Source organism: Peromyscus leucopus, chromosome 7, assembly GCF_004664715.2.
Source record: "Peromyscus leucopus breed LL Stock chromosome 7, UCI_PerLeu_2.1, whole genome shotgun sequence".
Taxonomy (NCBI): Eukaryota; Metazoa; Chordata; class Mammalia; order Rodentia; family Cricetidae; genus Peromyscus; species Peromyscus leucopus.
In genome coordinates, this window is record NC_051069.1 from 35,776,711 (window position 1) to 35,797,754 (window position 21,044).

The 21,044-nt window shown below is 46.8% G+C and overlaps 1 protein-coding gene across 1 annotated transcript; it reads left to right on the plus strand.

Annotated features, from left to right (window-relative positions):
• Positions 1-18,739: 18,739 nt before the first annotated feature.
• LOC114684008 (ATP synthase membrane subunit DAPIT, mitochondrial) lies at positions 18,740-19,131 on the plus strand. The gene has a single exon (XM_028858423.2). The coding sequence runs from the start codon at positions 18,843-18,845 to the stop codon at positions 19,017-19,019; it is 177 nt and encodes a 58-aa protein (XP_028714256.1). The 5' UTR covers positions 18,740-18,842; the 3' UTR covers positions 19,020-19,131.
• The last annotated feature ends 1,913 nt before the right edge of the window (positions 19,132-21,044 follow it).

Genomic DNA, 21,044 nt, shown 5'->3' on the forward strand with positions numbered 1-21,044 from the left:
GCAGCCAACTGAATATATGCATATGCTAATAAGAGTTGAAATTTTCAATGGAAAAAATAAACTTATGACATCTCCTTACATTTATAAATCAAATTCAAAGGCCATCTGTTGGCTTAAATGAGTCTGTTTTTACTTTGGTCAAGAAAAGCAGACTTTTTTCAAGCCTAGTTTTCTGGCATGAAGGCATGAAGGTGTGACATTCCATGACTGTTATAGATGTGAACAGTTTTATTTACTGGGGTCATTAATAGCCTCTAACCTTCTAGGTAAACATTTAACTTTGAAGCATTAGCATATGATGATTCACTGGCTTGAAATCCTTCTTTCCTTATATGTACATGTTGGAACCATTAGGGCTTCAGCCTTTAAGTCCATATGCCCAGACAAAGGAACAAATTCACATGTATTATCTGCAGTGTGCCATGGTTTACGTAAGACCTGCCTATAGTTCAAATGAGATTGTTAGTTTTGTATCTCAAATTAGTTCCTGCCAACCCAGCAACTAAGAAAATGCCTTTGAAAAAACAAAAACTTTCCAAGCATGACCTGGTAATTGTTTTAATGGATTTTCAATGAAGGGTGAAGTGTTAAGTTATGTAGCCTGCAGGCATTCCATAAATATATTCAGACAGACTCAGCAGCCTGCATAGGAAAAAAAATCCAAATATGTACAGGTTCAGTCTTCTTATATTGTTTCTTCTGGGCCCTGGTAGCATGTCTTTAAGATTCACAAGGACCTGCTGCAGTGAGTGTGGACCACCCAGAGCACAGAGACACTTTGTACTGGAGCCACTTGTTGGGCAGAGAGCAATGGGCTGCTTTAAAAGAAAGAGAGAGACAGAGAGAGAGAGAGAGAGAGAGAGAGAGAGAGAGAGAGAGAGAGAGAGAGAGCTACAAGAGTGAGTTCAAGGCCAGCCTGGGAAACTAGTGAGACCCTGCCTCAAAATAAAAAGTGACAACAGAAAAAGAGGTTCAGAAATAACTGGGTGGTGGTGACACATGCCTTTAAACCCAGAACTCGGGAGGCAGAGGCGGGCAGATCTTTGTGAGTTCAAGGCCAGCCTGGTCTACAAAGCAAGTTCCAGGACAGCCGGGGCTACACAAGGAGACCCTGTCTCAAACAAACAAACAAACAAACAAACAAATTTAACATAGCTATTAATCTTGAGAAGTCTGTACCCACCTTGCCTTGGGTGTGTGCAACTATCCTTGTCTTAACCCCACCATACTCTTCTGCTCCCTCCTCCTGTTCCTAAATCCATATTAAATCTTTTTCTTAGTAAACTGCAATTCTGCTTCACACTGGTATTTGTCCTGAAGTTCTTTTCTGGAGCACAAGAGTCCCAGCCTCACCTGAGCAGAGGTCGTTGAAGGGGGTCCCTCAAACTGCACAGCTGTAGAGCGGTTGCCAACGTAGAAAGGCTCCATAGGGAACTCCGGAGCTAGATGAAAGCTCCGCTTCTCGGGTAGAAGCTAGGCAACAGAACATGTAAGCAATAAGAGAGTGACTGGCAGACAAGGACTGGAAGCAAGAGAAGCCAAGCTCTGTGCTCACTGAGTTGTACAGAGATACCACATTTATGTGGCTCCAGGATCTGCTAGTTTGAAACTAGATTCTTTGCATTGTTCTTAGTGAAGAAGCTCCTTTTCTTAGGCATTTACAAGAGAGTATGTCCCTTTCCAGAAGGAAAATCTAGCAAGTGTATATCACCCCACTCTCACAGATGAGGAATCACAGGATGCCTTAGGTACCTTGGCAGCAGATACAACAGCTTGTTCAACTACCCACTCTCCGTGCCTCAATTGCCAGCTAAGTACAGAAACAGCCCTTTTTGCCCTGGCTGAGTTGAGTTTAGGCTAGGGTTTAGCTCGGGGGATGGTTCTCATTCATGAGGCAAGGTCTGCCACCTGGTGGCAAGAAATAAAAAGCCACTTGCTTTCTCATCCAACGCTTCTTTTGAGTAATTTTTTAAATTTAATCTTTAATTTACTTTAGTTAATCCTCGAGTTACTACTTGCCACAAGACAAAGGATCCTTACTGACGATGATAATGCTGACACCTTAGGGGAAATTTTTAGCAGAGAGCTGAAACTCAATCTCTTAAGTCACCTTGGAATTGTTTCAGGACTGTCAGAAGCAGCAGATGTCATGTGTCAGGGTTGTCCGAAGTTCATTCATACACTGAGTTGTTCTTATGTACTGTAACCTGTGTTGGTCAATTTACAAGCAAAAATGTGAAGGCCACATTCCCCCTGCTTCTGTGACAAAATGGTTAAGATGATCAAGCTCACAAAAGAAATCAGGTGGTTCATGCTTCCTTTTGTCCCTTTAAAAGGCTGTGGTTCTTTTGTTTGTTGTTTGGGGTTATGTTTTTGTGTTTGTGTTTTGAGATAGGGTATCTCTATGTGGTCTTGCTGACTGGGACCAGGCTGCCTCAAATTTACAGAGATATTCCCGTCTCTGCCTCCTGAGAGCAGGGGTTAAAGTCGTACACCACCATGGCCAGCTTTGTTTGAAAGGCTATGGACAACAGAGAATCATGAGTCCATTAAAAGGAGTGCTGACTCTCCAAATACAGACATACACGGAGACACAGACACATAGTCACACACACAGACAGACCCAGATACACAGACACAGACACACACACACACACACACACACACAGACACACACACACACACACACACACACACACACACACACACACACACACACACCTTCCAGGCCTTAGCCTGTGGATTCTTCCTGAGAGTGAGGATGGATACCCCAGCTTCTCCAGGACTGAGTAAGTACTTCAGATCCCATCTATTTCAGCAGTCAGGTTCTTCCCTTTTAGCTAGATTAAGCCCCTCCAGTGAGGATGCTATTACCACAGCATTACCATAGCAGTCACTGGGCAGCTTTTAGAAATGCAAATCGCCTGGCCCTATCCCAGATGAAAAGAATCGGGAACTGTGGGTGTGCAGACCTCCAAGTGATTTTGATGCAAACTAAATTTTGACCCCCACTGGCAGAAAGCCTCAGACCTAGAGACCGATGGGAGTAGGAGGCAAGGACTGAGCCAATGAGCCCACCAGCCAACCTAGAGTGGTAGATGAAACAAAACAGTCCCAAACAGAAAAACACAGGGTCATCACAGAGGGGTTTTTTTTTTGTCAACTCCATTATTGCTGTGAACGTAACCTCCAAATTAGCCTAGGTGAGAACGTTATGGTACCAAGAGCTTTATGCAGAAGCCATAGACTCAGACTTCATTTCACATTGCTTTGTAGAGGGGCTCCTACAGTGTCCAGAACAAGTAACTAGGATTGTTCCCACCCCAGTGTCCTTAGCTCCAACACTCCCCATCCCTTCAAGACCCATGAAGACTCACTTCACTTCCCTAGTAGTGTGGAAGACTGGAGAGTGTGCCGACTCCCAGAGGCAAGCCCCCTTGCTTTGTTAGACGGAGACAATGCTATGCTATTTGAATGCACAGTATCACAGTACATTAATATGCCGCAGCAAGTATTATTCCTTGGTACTTTTCCTCTGCCCTCCTTGCCCATGCTCACCCCATCCTGTTTGTTCTGTGCTTCCCCACTTGGCGTTTCTAGCTTAACATGGACATTACACATCGAAACGTGCGTCTTCTATTTTCCCTAGCTCCCTCCAGCTGCTGCCAAAAAGTGACAGCCCAGGACCAGGGCGGCAGACTTTCTCACACTCCCATCGGAAGAAATCACTCTGTCTGAGAAAGAAAGAAGTGAATGTAGGCATCTCCCCTCCCTCCATTCCTTCTCCCAGCAGTCAGGACACAAAAAGCTCAGGACAGATGCGGGGGAGTGGGGGACAGGTTCCATATGTCCTAGGTCCCCGGTCACCTAGGTGTGGAGTCCGCGGGACTCAGCTGCTGAATAGAAGAGGGGCGTGGGCGCGGAGCAGAGCCCTCCCCCGCAGCCCAGAGCTGGGTGACTGACTGTCAGGCCGCATCTGCTCCAAATTTACGGCGCCTCCTCCGGCCGCGGGCGTCCTCTCCACGGCCTCTTTACCAAGTGCCGCCCCAGCTGAGGCCCCTCCCGCGGGGAGGGGGAGGCCACGCCCGCGCCCGCCGGCCGGGGGCGGGGAGCAGGTGTGAAGCGAGGGTCGCAGCGGCGCGCGCGGTCACCCTCCACCGCACCGCGGAGACCCGGCCTCGCCCCGGCGCGCACACAATGGCGTGGGGCCAGTCGCCGGGCGGCTCATTACCCCGGCCCGCCGGGGAGTAGCTGATGGAGGAGGAGGGAGCCTGGAGCGCCGCCACCCGATCGCTGGAGAGACGTCGAGGTCCTGGCGCGGGCGCGCGCGGGGTGGAGGGACAGGTCCGCCGCACCGGGGTGCAAGCCCGAGGCCAACCCGAGGAACCGGTCCCGGGCACCGCGCAGGACGGCGGAGCTGGGGAGGGACCGACGGACGCGTGCCCCTCGCGGTGCCCTGCATCCGCAATGGCCCATTGTGTGTCGCCACGCGGCGTCAGCCTGAGCCCCGCCACCCCTCGCGCCGCGTGGGTGCAATTCATTCTTCCACCAAGTGAGCAACCAGCTCTGCAGATGCGGGCCGGGAGAAGGGGTTCTCCTTTGATGAAGGAGGGATGCCACGAGGAAAGATACTGTGCGGAAATCTATCGCACTGTGCCCGGGTCTAACTCGGTCTCTTACCCGACTTCCCTTTTCCTCCCCAGCTGCTCTGTCTCCCCAGCTTTACACCCTCTTTCTACTTGCTTGGCGGCGGGGTGAGGGGTGGGGTGTCTAGCCATTCCTTTATTTGTTTATTCTCCAGGGCAGTAGATAGATGCCTTTGGGCTACGTGCACTGTCCACCTTGAACGCTAGGGTGAGAGGTTTGCTTGGAGGGAAATGGGTAAAGAACTTAGGGACAGGTTCTTAAGTGGTGACACCAAGCTCCCAAGGTCCTTATCCTGTGGTATCCTGAGGCCAGGAACTCACACGGCTTTATCTAACTTTCCTTTCCAGAAAAGGAACTAAAAAATGGACCAGAAAAGGGTTCATAAGATCGAGGTCTGGTAGCCTAGGACTTGAGTTCACTGGTGGATTGGATGAGAATAAACTTTGATGAGATCCTGAAGTCACAATCTATCACAGTCCATGGGCCAAATCCACAGCACAGACACATTTTGGCCATAAATGTATTCTGTATACACTCTATTAGCCGAACTATTTTTATGACTAATACAAATATACACAAGTAAGACCCCCAAGCGTCCAACTTCAGCACTCCTGCACCCAATATCTATTTTCCCAGCATCTGCTCATGGTTTTGGAGCAAATACTAGAAATCTTACAATTTCCTTTGTAAATATTTCAATGTAGTCCTAAAAGAAGATAAGGAATCTTTTAAATAGTATTAATGGGCCAGTGGGGTGGCTCTGCAGGTAAAGGCGCTTGCTGTCAAACCTAACAGATGGTTTGAATTTGATCCCCCAGGACCCCAGAACCAACTCTCACAAGTTGTCCCCTAGCCTCTCCATATGAATTGTGACCTATGCTCAACTCCACACATACACAGGCAAATACATAGATTGCAATAAAACCCGTTACAAAAAGAGAAAGAGCACTGGGATTACCATATCTAAAATAACAGTTCTATCATCGAATCTACAGCTGATGACGGATTGCCTTTAGAAAAGACCCCAGCTCATAAATGAAGAGGGAGTCATTGAGACAGAAAGTCTCAATGTATCAGCCTCCAGTGAAATAGTGCATCTACTCCAACCCTGTTCCCAACTGTTTTATTCCCTTCATTGTTCAAATTTGGACTCCAGTGAATCTGTGTGGTGTGTTGTCTCTTTTAATCTGCTGTCATTCCCACCCCTTAATTATTTTTTTCTCCTTACAATTCATTTGTTGAGGGAACCAGGTCATTTGTTCTGTGGGGTCTCCAGGCTGAATTTTGTTGAATGTATCCCTGTGGTGTCATTTAACATGTTTTTCTGCCCCTATTATTCCCTGTAAATTGGCTGTTAGATATAGAGGCGTGATCAATTAACGCTTGATTTTTTTCCCCCAGAATACCTCATAGGCAATGTTTCTTCGTCTATCAGGAGTAATGTCTGTTTTGTTTTTTGTTATATGAGCATCCAGTGACAATGATTACCTAGGTTCATTATTCATTGGAGACAGCTAATTCATTCCATTCTATCTCTATGATATCCTCATTCTGAGATAAGGTACTTCTTTAAGGTGAACTTGTCTTCAGCTATTTGTTTATCCTGAGGTTAATTATAAATAAAAAAGACAAGATAAATGTTTGGTTCCTTCTTCTTCTTCTTCTTCTTCTTCTTCTTCTTCTTCTTCTTCTTCTTCTTCTTCTCTTCCTCTTCCTCCTCCTCCTCCTCCTCCTCTCCTCTCTCTCCCTCTCCCTCTCCCTCTCCCTCTCCCTCTCCCTCTCCCTCTCCCTCTCCCTCTCCCTCTTCCTCTCCCTCTTGTTGTTTTCTTTTTAAAAACAGGGTTTCTCTGTGTCACCCTGGCTCTCCTGGCTCTCCTCGATCTTTAGATCAGGCTGATCTTGAATTCAGAGAGCCACCTGCTTCTGCCTCCCAAGTACTGGGATTAAAGACGTGTACCACCATGCCCTGCTTACTTATTATTTTTCAAATAATCAAGCTGATTCTTCGGCATCCTCTAAAGGTAACTGGTGATTTTAAATCCAAGCCAAACCAAACCAAAACCCACAGTAATGGAGGGCCTGGGGTGTAGCTCAGTGGTAGATCATTTGGCTGGTATTTGGTAGACCCTGGGTTTTGTCCCCAGCACAACAAAAACAAACCAAAATAAAAACATCATTATAATTCAGACTTAAATATAGTTGATGTGTTTTAACTCCATATGTGTTGACTGATACCTTAAAATAAGATTTTTATATTGAAAACACTGAGCTCTGGTGTCTGTTCTTCCGGATCCCTTTCCCAGAAGATTGGAGCACACTCTGCCTGAGATGCATCGTCCTTCCAGTAAGCACTTAATGTTGCCTTGGTCCTTTCTGTCTCTTCCTTGTGTCGTTGCAGGTGTGTGCTTGTAAGCTAGACACATTCCAATGTTCTCTTACAAATGATAAAACTGGTGCAGTCATTTACCTACCCTGGACTGGATAGGAAGTGTCCTGGCTACCTACCAGAGAAAGCAGAGACTGGGGGAAGTCAAGGGGTCTGTGCCTTACCTCCTCTTTGAGCTGAGCCAGAGGCCTAGGAACACCTCAAAAGGTCTCCTTGATTCTCAGCAAGCTTTGCAGAAGAAACTTGAGAGTATGCCAAGCGCCTCCCTTTTCCCTCCCACGCCCAGTCAGTCACCTGGGTTAGCCTCCTTGCCTTCATTCCAGGCTCCCTGCCATTCATCCTCCTCCTTTGCACGGTGGTTTTCCAAAACATGAGTCTGATGGTTTTACAACCCACCGTTATCTCATCATGGCCTTTATAGTTCATCTAAATCAAACTTAGTACCATCCAAAAGGCTGGCTGCCTTCTACTTTATGCTGTCCCCTTGACATGGTCTGTCTCCCAGCTAGATGGGTTTATGTTCGCGCTCTATACACATTGACTCTGTGTGGTTTTGTCCTTTGTATGAGGCCTTCGATTCTTACACATCCAGTCTGCCAGCTAACTCCTATTTATAGGTTAAGACCCACTTCAAAACTTGAACTTGAAACTGTATTTATGTATTCCTCCTAACCAGAGCTATGTCTGTATGTCCAATACCTGGACCCTGTCCCAGGAGCACACAATAGGCTGGTCCATGAAGATTTGGCGATTAAATGAAGTCAGATGAGAGAAATGGGTTGGTGGAGTCTGAGACTCAGTCCTTCCCTCGCAGAGGAGACAGGATTCCACAGTGGCTCATGGACAGAAGCCCAAGGGAAGCTAGGATTGCTTATGGCTGATGCGGCCTCCGGAAACCAGCCCAACAGAGTTTGCCTCTTGGCGGGGTCACTCCTGGCCCTACCTGGGTTCAGCCATCCTTCAACCAGTGTGTGGATCTGTGGGTCTCCGTGCGGGTGCAGCTCCGCGCCGGCCAACCCCTCCTTCCTCCCGCTGGGAGGATAATTAAAGCGCCAAACGGCGGAGCGCGGCGGGCAGTGTTCCCGGGGGCGCATTTCATCGGGGCTGATTAATGAGGCCGGGGAGTTAATGAGGAGGAAGCTAAACGGTGGAGCTGAGCAGCGGACGGCCTCTCTGCGGCCCTGGAGGGGGCCCTCCGAAGGCATCTCCCGCCCTCTTCTTAGTGGCGGGCGGCAGTAGCGCCAGCCACATGGTGCCCCTGGCTCTACTCTCAGCTTTGGACTCAGGGGAAGGGGGGTGGCCTTACTACAACCAGCCACAATGTAGAAGTCGTTTTGTCCTTCCTCTGCGGACGCTGACCAGAGAGAATCTGACCCTGCGCCTAAATTAGCAGCTAAGGACTTCAGGAGAGCCTGCTTTCTTTTTCTCCATGAGGGAAACTTTGAACCTGGATCTCAGACCACCTGCAGATTTCACTCCCAGCCAGAACTGAGAAGCAGCTCAACCCAGCGACTTCAGGCAGGTTTAGTCCAGGTGGCAGGCTTCTGTACCTGTAAAGCCGTGTCGTTCTCTAGCCTACTAAACATGGCTCACTGTTATCCAGAATGGACAATAAGCGCTTGATTTAATCCTCACCTACTCTTCTCAGCTACTCTAGGGAGCAGGCTTTAACACCAATACCTTTATTCCACAGATGAGGCCCTAATCACTAGGGCACTGAAACAGGGAAGCATGACATATGTAGCCTGTGGTCACTCAACTTAGCTCCCTGTCTGCTGTGATCCAGTGTCCCAGCACTTAAGCACTGGAGCTGGGAAATGAGTGTACACGGGCTATGGGCACTAGCGTCTGCATTCTTAGCATCAAGCTGTATGTAGTGCTGTTCTCAAGGTGATTGCTGGAGGTGGAGCCCTCAAACAGAAAGCCAATTAGAGTGATGGCTGTTCCAAGCTTCTGTGTCCTTGTGTCCTTGGCCCTTAACCTGTGAGGTAGGGCTGAGCAGGCTTGACCAATCTCTGTCACCTCTTGATACCATCTCTAGACAAACCATAGACACGTCAAATTGTCCCTGTCTCCCATAAATAACTGCAGTTGACCAGGTTTTGAAGGAAGAGAGCATGGGCAGGGTGAGTTTGGGGTGGGGGGAGTGGGCACTCCTTCGTTTACTCTGGGTTCCAACCAAAGTGCCCACAATATTTAGAATAGTGGTTTCTCAGCCGGACATGGCAGTGGAAGCTTCTAGTCTCAGCACTCGGGAGAAAGAGGCAAGAAAATCAAGAGCTTAAGATCAGAAGCAGCTACGCGGTGAGTTCAAGGCCAGCCGGGGCTCCGTAAGACCTTGTCTCAATATATTTATATGTTCCCATGTGAATCTGCATGGGATGGTTCAGTAATTAAGAGTGTCTGTTCTTGCAGAAGACTAGAATTTGATTTCTAGCATCCACGTTGGGCAGTTCATAACCTTATCTGACAAGTTTCAGGGGATCCAATGACCTCTTCTGGCTTCTGTGGATCCCTCACAGGCATGCACACACACTCACACACACAGAATAAATGTGACTTGAGGCCAGAAGCCAATCAGCCTACAACAAAGGGTGAATGAAGACCTTGTGGGCAGGGATTGGCTGATTTCTTCTGGACAGGTATCCTCTGCCCGGTCAAGGACACCGAGGCTGCTTGGGTTCACTGAAAGCAGACCTGTCTATCTGCCCTCTCTTGGCAGACACTAACACCTTTGCCACTAAACCAACTCTGGAAAAAAAAATCCTTACTAATGCTATGCACTGCCCCCCCCCTACAGTGAGGGCCAGCAGCACCCACAAAAGGGAAAGCATCAATAATTGTCTCTAAAGGAGCTTGAGTCTAAAGAAACCAATATTTAACATCCCCATTTACATTGAAAGCGTGATTCTGATTATGAGATGGTAATGAGGGGATTAGCTAGAGGAGAGAGCATCCCCCCCCACCCCCGCCTGCTGTCCCCTCCCACGACTCCCAACATCTCTCCCTTGCCAGGCAGGGTAAGCTTACTTACTCCTGGAAGAGGGGTGTGGGGGAGGGGTTTGGACACTCCCACCGGGAGAGCATCCAAGATGCCAGAGCAGGGCCAGGGCCCTTCAAGACCCATGTGAGAGCCCCTTATTCATGTCTGGAATCAATTAGCCCAGAAGAGGTGATACAGGGTGAGATGGGAGGCCCCTGACTCTGGTCCTTCCTGTTCACCACCCCTGCTCACACCCCATCTCCCCAAAGGAGCCCTCTCTAGTGGGATTCTTCCCTGAATTCAGAATAAAAAGTTCCTTGTGTTATTCCTTGCTAAATTGAATGGCAGAAGTAAAAAAAAAAAAAAAAAAAAGTATGTTAAGAGAAAACTTGGGATCCCACACAGTGCACGTGCACGCCCCTAAGTCCAGCACTTGGAAGGAGGAAACAGGGAGATCAGGAGTTCAAGGTCATCCTTGGCTACATAATGAGTTTGAGACCAGCTTGAGCTACATAAGGTCTTGTCTCAAAAAGCTGAAATCAAAGCCAAAACCTAAGTTGAATGGGAGGAGGGAAGGAAAGGGAGAGGAAGAGGACAGGAGAGGATGGTACCTCAGCCTGGCTACACTCCCTAAAACCCCTGCCTCGCTGGAATAGTGTCCTTGCTCTCCTCGTCCAGAGCAGACCTTGCCTTTTAACCAGGCAGCAGTTTACCTCTGGCTCATCCTATGAGGCAGGCAGTGGGGATGGAGAACACCCAAGGGGGTCACCCATCCCGGGGCCCCGTTTGTTGGGAGACAATAGTGCTGAGACGGGATAATTCAGTGTGTGATTGTGGTCACGCCCCCCCTTTTGTGCCCCTTTCAGAGCCAATCTCCCAGGCCCAGATGGGTTAATCCATAATGCAGACGAGCAAGTAATTGGCTGTCAGCCCAGCCCCCTGAACCCCCTCCCTACTAGTGTCGCTACCCTAATGAAGCCCAGCTTGGAGGGCCCCCTTCTCAATGAGGTGCCGGCCCCAACTCAGCCAGGCACACATGTGTCTCCGCTGCTCTGCCTGAAGCTTGGCTCCCTTTAGGGACCCCCAGCCCAGCCTCCCCGGGGTGACCCAGCTGCCAGGACTGCATCAGCCTGGGGGGGAGGCTGTGATGGATGGGAGGGAGTTAGTTAATAGAGCCCCAAACACATGGGCCCTGTCTCCACACACATTGCTCCCTCCCTGACACTTTTCCAGCTTCGGCTGGCAGCCTCCCCCGTCTTTTAAAGGTAGCCCCACGGAATAGTCCCCACACTCATGTCCAACATGAGCTGTGCTGAAATACAGTTTAAACGGGGGTGAGGAAGCTGCTTCCTTGGACACTGGCCCAACTCATTGCTATGTACCCCAACCCCAAGTCTTTGCCAACTTACGTCCCCGTGTGAGTTTTGGATAGAGATGAACTGCGGCGATCCACAGTCTTTCTTAACCAACAGCTTTTCTTTTCTTCACAGTCGGGCTGCCCATCTCCATCTCTTGGTCATAAATCTGTGGCCACTCACTTCCAAACTAGTTCATCCGTTTTGAAGCAGGACCTGCATCAAAGCCCGGCAGCTGAGGCTGAATCTGCAAACAAGGGCTGCTTTGCATCGCACATCGGCTTGAGCTCCCTGAGTCTGGAGGGAGTGGAGCCAAGTGAGGACAACGTCTGTTTAGAATGTCACAGAAGAATGTCTTAGAGGATTTTGGAAAGGACCCATCACTGTGTGATTCCCCACACGTGTCCTAATCTCGCCTCTCTGTTCCCTCCTTTCATCTAAGGCAAAGGTGGACCATCATACCAAACCAAGGGAGGGAAGGAGGTACGGCTGCTGTCTGGTTTGGGGAGGTTCTCAGGTGTCCATTGAAGCAGGAGCTCTGTATCCTAAGGGGGTCCTAGGCCCACAAGCTGTCTGTCCTTCTGTCACCGAACCCGTTATAAATGATCTTTTCGTATTCTTTTCATTATTAAAGTTGAAAATCAAGTCAGAGTGTGAACACGGCAGCACATGCTTATAATCCCAGCATTAGCAGGCAGAGGGGAGAGGTTTGTGAGTTCAAGGTCAGCCTGAGCTACATATTGAGATCCTGTTTCAAGCAAGAAAAAAAAAGCATGGAAAAGAAGGGAAAAAATGTATACATTCTTGCTCATCTGATTCAACAGTTGCTTATGCAGTTCGTTTCTTCTTTTCTGATTTTATATGCATAAATCATTTAATATAACTAAAGTACAAATTTAATGAATGTCTGTAGACCAGGCATAGCACTCATAATCTTTACACCTGTATTGTAATTCCAGTTTTATTCCTGTCTCCTCCTCCTCTTCCCGTGGCAGGATTATTGTCATGGAATGGGTAAATCTTCTCATCATGGAGTATTTAGAGATATGGGCCTGAGACTATCAATGTTCGACTCCATCAGGGGTTCCAGTCACAGTAAGAAATCCCTTTATGATTAAACCTCACGCTGATAAGTGCAAGGCAAAATGGACAGAGGCGAAGGACTGGGGAAAGTCTAGCCCCATTTATGATAAGATGGGTGAACAACATGGAGTGGTGAAATAGCATTCAGAGGTTGCTCCTAGGAAATGCTGAATATTTATGAGCTGTGCAATCAGGACTGAGAAGGTAAGGCTTAAAGAATAAATGGGGCTGCGGGGTGGGGGTAGGGAATTTGCACGGAGGAGGAAAGGACAGGAGCCCACAAAAGGAGTGAAGAAAAGGAAAAATATGTTTTCTGCATAGTGACGCCTCCTTATACTCCTCTGCTCTCTGTGTGGATGAGGAATGAGGTCACAGCAGGGCTGGGGTGACCAGACTGTGCTCCTCTGCAGGGAGCCCTGAGTGACCTTGGAGTCACCTTTACTCTAAGGAATTGAGCTCCTGAAGAGCCAGTGGAAAGCAACACCTCATGGTGTGAGAAACCAAAGGTCAGTGTGGAGCAAAGGGTCCCTGCTGGCTCTGGAGCTAAGTCTGGGATTCAGGAGAAATAGAAACAAAATTCTATGAACACACAGGCGACAAGAAGCACCAACAACCCTCAGCCGTGTGACCTGGAAAACTCACATATGTATTTAACGCAAAAGCGTTTCCCTCTGAGTGGAACTCATTAGAGACAAGGGAATATTCCTCTTTAATTGAAAAGTGGGACATCCTCTGTAGGACTTAGGGGACTTGAGGGTCCTAATTGGTCTCTTCCTTTGTTAATTTCATCCCCACAAAGGAGAAGGGCCAGGAGAGGGAACGAGAAAGAGAGAGGGAAAAAATTAAGAAGAAATATAAAAGAGCCCATTTTGGACTTTCCTGAGACTGAAGAAATGCCAGGAATAGGAGATGTGAGAAAATTCAGATGATAGCGGCAGGATTAATCCGGATAAGTACACGAGGGCAGAGGATTTCAGACTTAGAATAGCAGAAAAGGAGTCACAGGTCTTGGAAATTTCTCTCAGCAAAGTCACTGTAGATGTCATTCTGCCCCTTGAATTATACATGAGAGTGGGATATGTACGTGTGGGAGGTGGGGCAGGGCAGCTTTTCTTCTGCTAACTCAGATGCAAGGCTTTCATGGGGATACTGTATGCCTTTCTGATTAAGCCTATCTGTGTGAAGTCCTGGATCCTCCATTTCCTAATCAAATAGCTCTGGGCAACTTCCTTAACCAGCCTCCCCATCTATAACATATGGATAATAACTGTACCTAATTTTAGTTATTAGAATTAAATGAGTAAATACATAAAACATACTCAGAACAGCCTTATTAATAGTATATTTATAATAAATATCTTCAGCATTAAATGAGGCCTTTTAGTAATATGCCATATGTATGTTAGACACTGGAATTGCAATGATAAACTTCCCTGCTCTTTAAGGGAACTTGGAGCTTATGGAGAAGATAGAAGAAAACAAAATGCCATCTATGGTAGCCAGACCTGTAGCTCAGTTGGTAGAGTACCTACCTAGTATGCACCATCTGTGCCAGGCCCTGGGTTTGATCTTCAGCATTGCATACACTGGATATAATGTCACATGCTCATAATCCCAGCACTTGTGAGGCAGAGTCAGGAGGACCAGAAGTTCAGGGTCATGTTACTTGCACAGAGAGTTTGAGGCAACTTCTCCAAGAATACCATCTATGAAGGCATGTAGGAGGGGAGATTTAAAAAATGGTCTGGGAAAAGACTCTACATTAGGAGATTCAGGAGGCTTCACTAATCAGGGGACTAAGGCTGGATCAATGAGGTGGAAGGGATTTAGAAGCTGATGAACCAGAGGGAGACAGGACTCTAGGAAGAAACAGCAGGCACCAAGGCACCGGAGTACAGAGACTGTCACACAGACAAGGGTAAAAGGTAGGTGGTGTTGGGATGGAGATGGCAAGAGGGGCTGGGGTGAGGGTTAAGAGTAATAGCAATGGTCTGGGAAGCTGGATGGACAACAATATTGGAACTACGGTGAAAGCTGTCTGTTACCTGCATGGAGGTCTAGCCTACAGAAAGGAGGAAGCCCTTGTGATGTGACATGATCAGAGTGGACAGAGATAGACATGTACCTCAGTGACTGGCACTTAGTAAGTGCCTTCTAAGTGGGAGCTGGACAAATGCACGGCAGCTCTCTGCAGTACTGGTGTGGAGGAAGGATTCTCAGTAGAGAGGGAAGGGAGAGAGTTAGGAGGCTTTGCAGCAGTCTGGGTGAAAGGTGGCAGGAATCTAAACTGACCTGGGCCAATGGAGATGGTGAGATGATGATGTTACCACTTGGAAACTCACTGGAGTAGCATGTTCATTTTGAGCTTAGGGCTTGAGATATGAAGAAGTTAGAAAAATTTCAGAAGAAAAAGACTGTTTATTATTTCAACCCAACAATGATATAACCATTAGAATAAGCTTAACAAAACCGTTCCAGATATAACAGAATAAAGCTTTAAAAATTGGCCAGGCGGCGGTGGTGCACACCTTTAATCCCAGCACTCGGGAGGCAGAGGCAGGTGGATCTCTGTGACTGCAAGTTCGAGGCCAGCCTGGTCTACAGAGTGAGTTCCAGGACAGGTTCCAAAGTTACACAGAGGAACTCTGTCTAGAAAAAGCCAAAACAACAACAACAACTACAAAAACAACGACAACAATAATGAAGAAAAGTTTTAAATTATCAAAGGTAAGTCTGCTAACTAATCTCACAACCCCATATCCCTGGGCTTAGAGGTAGAATAGGCTCTCACAGTTAGATCTGAGTCAGTCTCGTCCTCTTCCCTGAAACCTCATACTTGAGACTAACATCACAACATTCTGGTACCCACCATCTCGGCACTATCCAGCCCTTACTTCTAGGGCAGTCACATCTCATTTCTTTGAGACTTAGCTAGCTCCCAGCTCACTACCACTTTCACCAACTCTTTCTTCCTCAGCTCTAACATTTCTTGACTTTAACAGGAACTCAGACAACCCATCCGCTGTCTTTTCTGGGTTCTGCCACAACCTTGTCGGTTCAACCTTGGCCATGAGCTCCTGTGATCTCATCCTATTAAACTGTCATGCATAACCAACATAATCAATAATTCCAAACATTTTTATGTTCTATCTCCACTTCCTGCCTTTTCTCTAGTACACTTGTTTTTATTGTTTCTTTAAACAGTTTTTAATTTGTCATTGTTATTAATGTGGGGGGGCATGGATGGAGGTCAGAAGACAACTTAATGGTGTCAAGTCTGTCCTTTCATCTTTATGTGGTTTCCGGGGATTGAACTCAGGATGTCAGACTTGTACCCTTTGGGCCATCTCACCAGCCAGCATCGCTGTTACTTTGATTCCAACAAATCTTAGACCAGAACTGGACAACCTGTTCATCTCAATCCCTTTCCATCGGCATCAGCTTCTTTCCACACAGCTTCTTCACTTTACCAATTCATGACCCCACTTCCCTCCTTATTATCCCTAACCTGGCAGGGCCACTCACCAGGATGTTTCCTGTGTACATCCTCCCTCCCCTGACTCTCGCTGAGTGAGCTTGTTTGGCTCACTCACAGCCATGGTCAAAGGCAGCTTATCATATCTCCTGTACCTGTCCTCAGACAGCCAAATGAAATGACAAGGCCATGCAAAAGACTTTTAATTCATGACCACTAACCACGGTTGGCCTCTGCTATGTCCACTCTCACTGATAATTTTGCTTCCTATCTCTTGGAGAATAGGAAAGCAATCAGAAGAGAAGGGGCTCCTGTGGACTGCCAATACTCCTATGGGCTCACCATCTCCCTCTGTCTCTGACCCTAAATGCTGTACTTTGCCGTGTTTCTGTAGGCAAACCATCTGGTCCTAGTTAAGTGAATTCATTGACTTGTCCATCAGACCTCAGTTCTCCTGCTTGGGCACATTGCTCCTGACACTCTTCCTTCTCTGTGTTACAATTTCCCCTTTCAATGACGATCTTAATGGCTCTATTAACATGAGTGGTTCACAACTTAATACCAAAATTTTCTTAATCTCACCTAATTTTCAACTATCTTACAACCACTCTCACCCCTATACCACTGAATTTCAGCAAGACCCCACTTTCTTTCTTTCTGTTTTTTTCCTGTATCCACTCTAGTCATATTTAGCTTCCTCCAGTCTATCACATCTACTCTTAACAAGGTCAATAACAATGGCATCCCCATGACTACATTCAGACCCATCTCAGTCTTTATTTTAGTTATCTTAGTCCATTTGAACTGTTCCCACAGCTCTTGAGGCTGGGAAATCCAAGGAAGGGTGCTGGCAGAGTCAGTAGCGAGGGCTTCCTTCCTGGTTTATAGAAAGAATTGCATGACAGAAGAGCTCGAACAGCTATAGGGGGTTATTCCATAAGGCCACTAATCTCACTCTTGAGGGTCCCACCCTCATGACATGGTATGTGTGCATCAAAATGTCACCAAGAAGTATATCATTTTTGTATGAATATTAAAAATGAATAACTTATTTTCTAACAATAATTTTCTGATTTTTCATGATTCAGCTTACTATTTAACTTATTTGTTGGCTTATTTGACCAATTTATCTTGTTTATTGTGTATCACCTCCACCAGAAAGTAAGCTCGCTGGAACTGATCTGAAATCCTTCTTTCTGAGGACTGGCTTTCACGGCAAGCTCCCAAGGAAGAGAAGCAACCAACAGTCCTACCCAGCTAGGACGCCCATGAACCACAACAGTGACCGGCGTGGCACGACAACCCTAAGAGTGTAGTAATGGTGCACCTATGTTAGTGGTAACCAATAGCTCTCAAATCAAACAGAATTCAACACCCACTCAACAAGAGGGAAATCATATCCGATACTGAAAACATAGCTAACTAACTACACCAGGCGAGCGAGGTTGTAGCTCTACAACTGCCGCTTTACTAAACTAGTATAATCCCTAACTACACTCTAGATATTGTCCTTACGCCCACAGATAATTGTAGTCCTCCCCTCCCCTCAAGGAGGCATCTCTCTGCAGCAGACAGAGGTGATTACAGAAAACCACAACCCAAATACAGAGTGGTGGAGCCCAGTCACAGCAGACAATCTACAATACAACTTCTGTACCTAAGGCCCAGGGCTCACTGAAGAAGACAGAGCAGAAAGAGTTTAAGAGCCAGAGGAACATAGAGTTTTCTGTGTGAGACTGTCTCCTAAGAATGTGAGGAGCTATACCCATAAAGTCTCACCAGCACAACCGCCTAACCATGAGCTGAATGCAAACAACAGTAGACATGCTAATGCAGACAGAAGATAGCTTCTTTTAACCTTACACAAAGAACTACAGGCAACTCAGGAATGCTGAGAGTGGGAGAAATAGTCTTCCCAAGGAAAGAACACACCAACTGGTTATCCAATACCAAACAGTTACCCTGAAAACATGTATATGCAAGTAATGTTGCATAGACTGAGAAAGCTGTATTTATGTATATGTATACATACACACACGTATGTAACTCCAATTTCAAGGGATCTGACACCCTGCCCTTTTCTGAATTCCAAGGGTTATAGGCACGCATACTCTACACAGATATCAAACTTGCATGCAGACAAAGCACTCACACACATAAAATAAAATAAATAAGTAAGAGCTTGGCATGGTGGTGCACACCTTTAATTCCAGCACTCGGGAGGTGGAGGCAGGTGGATCTCTGTGAGTTTGAGGCCAGCCTGGTCTACAGAGTGAGTTCCAGGATAGCTGGGGCTGTTACACAGAGAAACCTTGTCTCAAAAAACCAAACCAACAAAACAAACAAAAATAAAATAATAAATAAGTAAAATAATATTTATTATTTATGTATATGTGTACACTCTTGTATGTGCATGTATGCATACATGCATGCATATACTAGAACATGCATTCAGAGGTCAGAGGACAATTTGAAGGAGTTGATTCTCTTGTTCCACCATGTGGGTTCTGCAGTTTGAACTCAGGTCATCTGACTTGGTAGGAAGAGCTTTACTGGATAAACCCTCTCCCAGGCCAACAATAAATTCTGAAAATTGCAGCAGAGGAGACAAGCAAGATGGCTCAGTGAGTACAGACAACCGTCACCAAGCCTGACACTCTGAGTTTGATCCCCTGGGGCATACATGATGTTAGGAGATAACCAGCTCCCATAGGTTGCCACCTGACGTCCTCAAATTTACCGTGGTGTGGTTCCTGCCACCCTCCAACATAGGAATAAAAATAGTTTTTAAAAATGCTTTTAAGGTCCGTCGCATAGGGAGGAGGAGGTGTCTTCCGGTCGGGCCGAGCTGGTAGCTGGGTTTGGTGAAGGACATCAGCTGCGGAATTTGTGATTTGGGCGAAGATAGAAGTCATGGCTGGTCCAGAAAGTGATGGCCAGTTCCAGTTCACTGGTATTAAAAAGTATTTCAACTCTTACACTCTCACAGGTAGAATGAATTGTGTACTAGCTACATATGGAGGCATTGCTTTGTTGGTCTTATACTTCAAGTTAAGGCCTAAAAAAACCCCAGCTGTGAAGGCAACATAAATGGATTTTGAAATGTCTGACCTCATCTGTTAGTCCCATGCCTGAAGAAGCTGATGTCAACTCATCATGTAATACTCAATTTGTACAATAAATTATGAACCTGGAAAAAAAATGCTTTTAAAAGGGGCTAGAGAGGGGCTGGAGAGATGGTTCAGTGGTTAACAGCCTTTGTAGCTCTGGCAGAGGACTGGAATTCAGTTCCCCGGGCCCACGTCAGGTAGCACACAACCACCTGTAACTCCATGTACACACATGCAATGAATAATTAATGTTTTTGTTTAAATGCAGTTAGTCATGATGGTTGGGAAATGAAAGCAAAATCAAGAGTCAGAGCACCTTTCTTCTAGAAGATCAGGGTTCAATTCCAAGCACCCACATGACAGCTCACAACCATCTTTAACTCAGTCCTAGGGTATCCAATGCCCTCTTTTTTGGCACTGCATGCACATGGCACACAGGCACACATGTAGGCAAAACACCCAAACACATTAAAACAACAACAACAATAATAAAAGGATCAGCTGTTCAAGGCCATCTTTGGTTATATAGCCAAGTCTAAGGCCAGTCTGAGCTACATGTGCTCAAAGAAACCTAATAAGAGAAATTAAAATAAAAAAAGGAATTTATCTTAGCAGGGTGTGGTGGAACACCCTTCCAACTCTAGCAAAAGGAGTAGGAGTTTGAAATTAACCTGTGCGACACAGCAAGACCTGCCACAAAACAAACAGCTGGGCCTGGTGGTGCCCGCCGTAATCTCGGCACCTGGAGAATGAGCAGGAAGATTTCAGTCTAGCCTGATCGACACAGTAAGAGCATGCATCAAAAGTCCAGTCCAGACAGACATAGCAGCACACGCCTTTAATCCCAGCACTCGGGAGGCAGAGGCAGGTTGATCTCTGTGAATTCGAGGCCAGCCTGGGCTACAGAGTGAGTTCTAGGACAGCCAGGACTATTGCACAGAGAAACCCTGTCTCCAAAAACAAAACAAAACAAAAAAACCCAACCAACCAAATAAACAAACACCCCCTCCTCCAAGCAACAACAACAATCCAAAGCAAACAAAATTACAGAATAAGAAAGATTTACCCTGCAGATAAACATATATGTATGCAGAGACATATGTGTATGTGTATGAAGTTTATTTGCAGCACTGTCTGCAAAGCACAAATGCAAAAATAAACTAAATATGCCTAAGTTGGAGACTGATTGTAAGTGCATGGTACATCTGTGCACTAGACTGCATAATACGATGGTATTCAGGTTCCCAAAGGATAATGATATATGTGCTTAGATGCTTTTTTAAAACTCTGGAAGAAGGATTAACAATGTAGGGAATGCAGTTCCACTCTGCCCGGCCTTTGTTACATCTGCACTGAGATGTGCACACGTCTGCCCAGGTGCCTTCCGATGACTTCTGGACTTGGCCGGGTGTATATGGCAGAGTGTGTCCCTGCAGGGCCCTCCGTGGGAACCCTGTAGAGAAAGGGATACTCTTAGGCTAGGGGGTGGGGGTGGGGAGGCTGGCTTATTATCTCAGCAGCTACAGGGTCTCAGCCAAGAAACTCTGGCTCCTGCCAAGGGCGGCTCCTGCTGTCTTGCCTGCCAGCTGGGTGCTGCTCTTTGCTCTCTGATTCCCCCCCTCCTGTTAGCTCTCTGGCCCCTGCTGGCTGGGTCACTGGCCCCTAGAATCATCATTCTGAAGTAAGCAATCCTGCTGGGCCGTTCTGGGCATAGCCTAGTGGGGGTGGGGCAGCTGTTAGGTTCGCGTGTCCCTTCCCCCCACAAACACATACACCCACACATATGTTCAATGGTTATCAATGTCCTGGGAAGAGGTCCAGGAAGAGAGAGTGATGGGAGTCTGCGGGCTCTCGGGGGATGTAAGCAGACAAGGGGTGTGTGTATGTGTGTATGTGTAACAAGGAGAGGCAGAGGCAATAGTCAGTGTGAGATTGGGGGGGGGGGTTAGACAAGGCCGTGTGTGTGTGTGTCTGTGTGTCTGTGTGTCTGTGTGTCTGTGTGTGT